We start from the raw sequence: 5,105 nt of genomic DNA on the forward strand, positions 1-5,105 counted from the left end.
TGACAGATTCGAAATTCAAATGTAATATTTTTTTATAATTAAGTGTAACAGTATTTATGGCCAGACTAAGTATAATCAGATTAATCAATGTTTTCATTGCATACTTCAATCTTATTTCTACTATTGGCATGGGAACGTATATGTACGTATGCGCCACAGCATTCAGAGGAAGCTTGAGTATTTGATACTTTCCCAAAGCGAATACAATTAAGTCTCTATATTCTAATATAGGAAAGGCCATAACATTATTTCGGTCAGCAGCAATACTCTGGAAGTTGGCTGACCGACATATTCATATTTAGATCTTCTATCATATTTGACAGATTATTTTCTAAATTAATTCTTTCTCTTACAACATTTAATATTTCATTTGCATAATCATTATTTCTAAGACGAGCACCAAACTTATTTAAATAAAGCCGCTGCTATCTTAAAAATCTGCATTATGTGTGGTAGAGATCTAGGGAAATATTCTTGGCTTAGGATTTTATAATCTCTTTTAAAATATCAATTTACCACCTCAACCACCCATCGACAAAGAGTAATGCAACCGCTTCAAATTGCTTCAGCTGTTGTCAGCTCATGCTCGCCTTCCAAAATATTCCAAAAGACTTATACAGTCTCTAAATCCCCTATCTACTATGAAAATCACTCTCTCTGAAATACAACCTAAGAGGCAATGTTTCAGTACTGAATAAAGATGATGATTTGTATGGACCAAAACAATTCAAAATATAACAATCACTAGCAACAATTTAAAAAGGTTTAACAAATTTCTGTACTTGTGCAGCGAGTATGAATCTTTTTGACACGAGTAGTTTGAAACACAATGGCCGATGACGATGAGAAGTGGGCCCGCATGGGCCATTGTGTACTGGGGCCATCAAAGATAAAGAATGACGCGTCCAAGGTGTGACAAAAAATAAAATGCGCCTGCGTGGGTTCATTTGTGCAGTCATACATAAAGGGTTTTGTATCGATAACAAGAGGAATCTTTGTTTCGGACTGTTTGGATTTGTCTCGAATATAGGTACTGAACAACATTCCTAACTACCAAAAATAAACTTTTATAACCATACAAGGTATTTTTAAAGAGGTGTGAGCTCTCAGGGTAAACTCTAATCGTAAAACTGAACAACTCAAGGGAATGTCCCAAGGGAATCTACATATAATAGAAATTATTGCTCACCATCAAAGACAACAGGCATAGCTTCAAACACGTAAGTTTATAATTTTTAATCTTTTTGACCAGCTTACTTACACTTTTATTTAACAAACATTTACTTATATCATAGTATTTTCCATTACAGTACTAAACACATTATTCATGCAAATACAAGACTACTCAAAATCAAACTCCAACTCAAACATTTATTCATTCAAATATTATTAACCATTTTAATGCTATAAAAAAAACTACTGAATATTTTCGCAAATTTCTTTTTTTATTTGAAAGTACAATCCTTCCGGTTAATAAGGACAAATAATTTCATTCAAATGGCTGGCTCGGCTGGCCATGCAGTAGCCTAGACGATCGGTCCAATTTTTATGCACATTATCGATTGTGTGCAGCTGTATTTCACCAATGGCTTCAAAGAAAGAAAGAAAGAAACATTTATTTGACTTCACAGAATTACAATTAAAAAAAAAACAATATACTTAGGAGAAAACAATACAATAATGAACACAAAACCACAAAACATCACAATAATAAAGCTTATACAAGAAAACAATTAAACATAGAAAAAGTAAAAAATATATAAATATATGTATATATAAATAACAAAAAATATAGAAATAAATATACAACGAGAAACATAAAGTGGAGCGAAATGGGGTAGCCACTCAGCCTACGCAGCAACGCAGTTGCCACACTGATTTTCAGTGGCCCCCCTCTGTGACAGTTGGAGCGGCAGACGTATTCAAATATTAATTATATAAATACATAAAACTGATAGATCTATATAAATAAATAAATAAAATGTTCTATAATAATACATTAAAGATTAATAAACAGACAAATCGTCGTTTCAGCCGTGGGACGTCCACTGCTGGACAAAGGCCTCCCTCAACATGAGGGGATAAGATGCCAATTATACTCGCCACGCTTGGCAGGCGGGTTGGCGAGCGCAGTAGATGTATTGAGAGGTCGCGGAACGCTGCTGCCCGTTCCGGTATAAAGTATCCCTTAGTCGCCTCTTACGACACCCACGGGAGGAAATGGGAAGTTGCTATTCTTAAACCGGCACCCCACGGTATCTATTACGGTAATAAACAAACAAATAGATAGATAATATACCTACATAACTTAATTGGGTAAAAACATTACACAACTAAGATTCACGAATATTGTCCTTTAAAGCGTCAATTGTCTCTGGCTTGTCGGCGTAACACTTATCTGTGACGGCATGCCACAAATAATAGTAATAGTCCAACGGTGTCAAATCGCAGCTACGAGGTGACCAATCGACATCAGCTTTGCGGCTGATAATGCGATCTTCAAAAACAGAGCACAAAACATTGAGTGTAGCTTCGGCTGTGTGGCACGTAGCGCCGTCCTGCTGAAATCAAATGTTTCCAATATCCTCTTCAATTTTTATGATCAAAAATTCGTTCAACATGGCCCGATAAGGATCGCGATTGACTGTAACGGACACTCCTTGCTCATTTTCGAAGAAAAGTGGTCCAATTATGCCTCTGGACCAAAATCCGCACCATTCAGTGACTCGTTTTGAGTGCATCGGCTGTTTAATGTATGCGTGCGGGTTTTGTGTGGCCCAATTTTGCTTGTTTACATACCCGCCAAGATCAAAATGAGCTTCATTTGAAAAGATGGTTATTTTTGCAAATGCGGAATCTTCTGTAAGTCGATCGCAAGGCCACCTAGCGAAAACGCATTTGATGGTCAGTTGGCTTCAACTCCTGAACCAATTGGACTTAGTATGGCGTCATACCAAGATCTTTATTCAAAATTCATCTCAATGATATCTCCGAAATGTTCAATTGTTGATAACGACGGTGAATTCTGCCACAGCAGCAATATTCTCGGGTGTACGCGCTGTTTTTGGCTTTTCACGCATTGGTTTATCGATGAGAATACCAGTTTCTTTCACTTTTTTCACAAGATAACGAACACACGGAGCTGACGGTGCTTCTTTTCTTCCAAAATCCGTACGAAATTTTATTTTCTCACACATTTTGCAACATTACCATGATTTTCAAAGTAATCTCGCACAATTTCCCAGCGTTGTTCAAGCGTATACACAACCATATTTGTTCAGCGGAAGGATAAAACTAATTATCTGTCAAATCAATCATGAGCTTAGTGTAATTCACGAAATAAGTACTATTTGGAAAAAAAAGGTTAGATGGCGGACCCGGTAGACGCACTTTTGAATCGTCATATTACACAGTTATAACACTTACCACCGGTTCAAAAGGTAGTTTCTACAGAAGAGCCGGTAAGAAACTCTGTAGTTGCTCTTTAAAATAATATCAATTTTACATTTTAGGTAATTCTAAAGTTAAGACTCGGGGGTAGAGGGGAGTGGTATTTTTAGAATCATGAGACAAAACTCTATCATGCAATGACTAACTCCTAGGCCGTTACGCTCGACTTTTTATAGAGTGCAGTTGTACAAGTTACAGCGTGACGTCTATATCTGCATGTCGATCAGATGCACATTGCATGCAGCCTAGTGGGCCGATCGTGACCTAAGCTCTGTTAAGCATATACGTGAGTTTGGATACCTACTGGACGCGGTGATGCTTCAGCTTATTCTACGTCAATGATACCATGAAATATTGCATAATAATATTTAATTATCAAAGTAAAAAAAATAAAGCATTACAGAGCCATCTTATAGACCGCACGGTTTACAGAGGAAATACAAGTAACATGTTAGATAGTACTGAGGTACATAGGAAGTACAAGTTACAAAAGCTTACAAGTCCCAGTAGTGATTATGGGAACAACTAACATCTTAAATAATATTGGGTTTATTAATTATGAAACTTAAAAGCTACGTTAGTGATGGCGGGAACGACGTCCATATGACATTACATATTATATAAAAATATAACATATTACCTAAACAGTATTGGGTTAGTTATGAATCTTACAAGTTCTAGTAATGATTAACATCTTAAACAATATTGGGTTAATTTGCGAAGCGTACAAGTTCCCCGTAGTGCTCCGATCGTGGTGACAACACTAACATCTTAAACAGTATTGCATTATTCATGAATCTTACAAGTATTAGTAATGATTAATATCTTAAACAATAATGAATCTTAAAAGGTACAATATAGTGATTGTGAGAATAACCAACATATGAAACGGTATTGGGTTATTTATGAATTTTACAAGTTACAGGAATGATCACCATAATAATCAGTAATGAGTTAATTTTCGAAGCGTACAAATACACGTAGTGTTCCGCTTGTGGTTACAACTAACATCTTAAACAGTATTGCATTATTCATAAATCTTACAAGTTACATGAATGATCAACATCTTAAACAGTAATGAGTAATTTATGAATCTTAAAAGCTACAGAAGCGGTAGAGGAAACAAATAAAATCTTAAACAGTAATAAATTATGGATAGAAGGGCCAGTATTGATTGGGGTCTGGGCCATCACCAAATACAATTCGGGTGGACATCCCCTGAGGATTGGCGTCTTCATCGAACTTCCAGTATTGATTGGGGTCTGGGCCATCACCGAATTCAATGCGGGTGCTCAACATCCCAGCCCCAGGTTTCTTAACGACGCGGTGGTGTGATTGTGGTGCTTCGTCTTTGGAGCGAGACCTGGTGGGATCGGTAAACTGAAACAAACAAAATCAACATTAATTACGTTATAGAGCTTACAAGACATTCTGATAGGTTGGGGCACACGAAAAACTCCTCGATCAGAAGATATGAGTGTTAAGAAATGTATACTCACGTCTCTTGGATGGCTGAGCAACTCCGGCACGGGTTCTGACCTCGCCGCCACCAGCAGGAACATGGACATCAAGACCAACAGAGTGTTCATGTTGCAAAGTCTTTGAAAGTCACGATTCAGTATCTGCAAATGGAACGAAAAAATATGATATTCAGT

General features: G+C 36.8%; 1 protein-coding gene across 1 annotated transcript; it reads right to left on the bottom strand.

Annotated features, from left to right (window-relative positions):
* Positions 1-1,768: 1,768 nt before the first annotated feature.
* Positions 1,769-5,083, bottom strand: LOC119838975. The gene is made up of 2 exons (XM_038365134.1): positions 4,950-5,083; positions 1,769-4,830 (listed from the first exon to the last, which is right to left on the bottom strand). The coding sequence occupies exons 1-2, from the start codon at positions 5,037-5,039 to the stop codon at positions 4,600-4,602; spliced, it is 321 nt and encodes a 106-aa protein (XP_038221062.1). The 5' UTR covers positions 5,040-5,083; the 3' UTR covers positions 1,769-4,599.
* Between the last annotated feature and the right edge of the window lie 22 nt (positions 5,084-5,105).

Source organism: Zerene cesonia, unplaced genomic scaffold, assembly GCF_012273895.1.
Source record: "Zerene cesonia ecotype Mississippi unplaced genomic scaffold, Zerene_cesonia_1.1 Zces_u006, whole genome shotgun sequence".
Lineage (NCBI taxonomy): Eukaryota > Metazoa > Arthropoda > Insecta > Lepidoptera > Pieridae > Zerene > Zerene cesonia.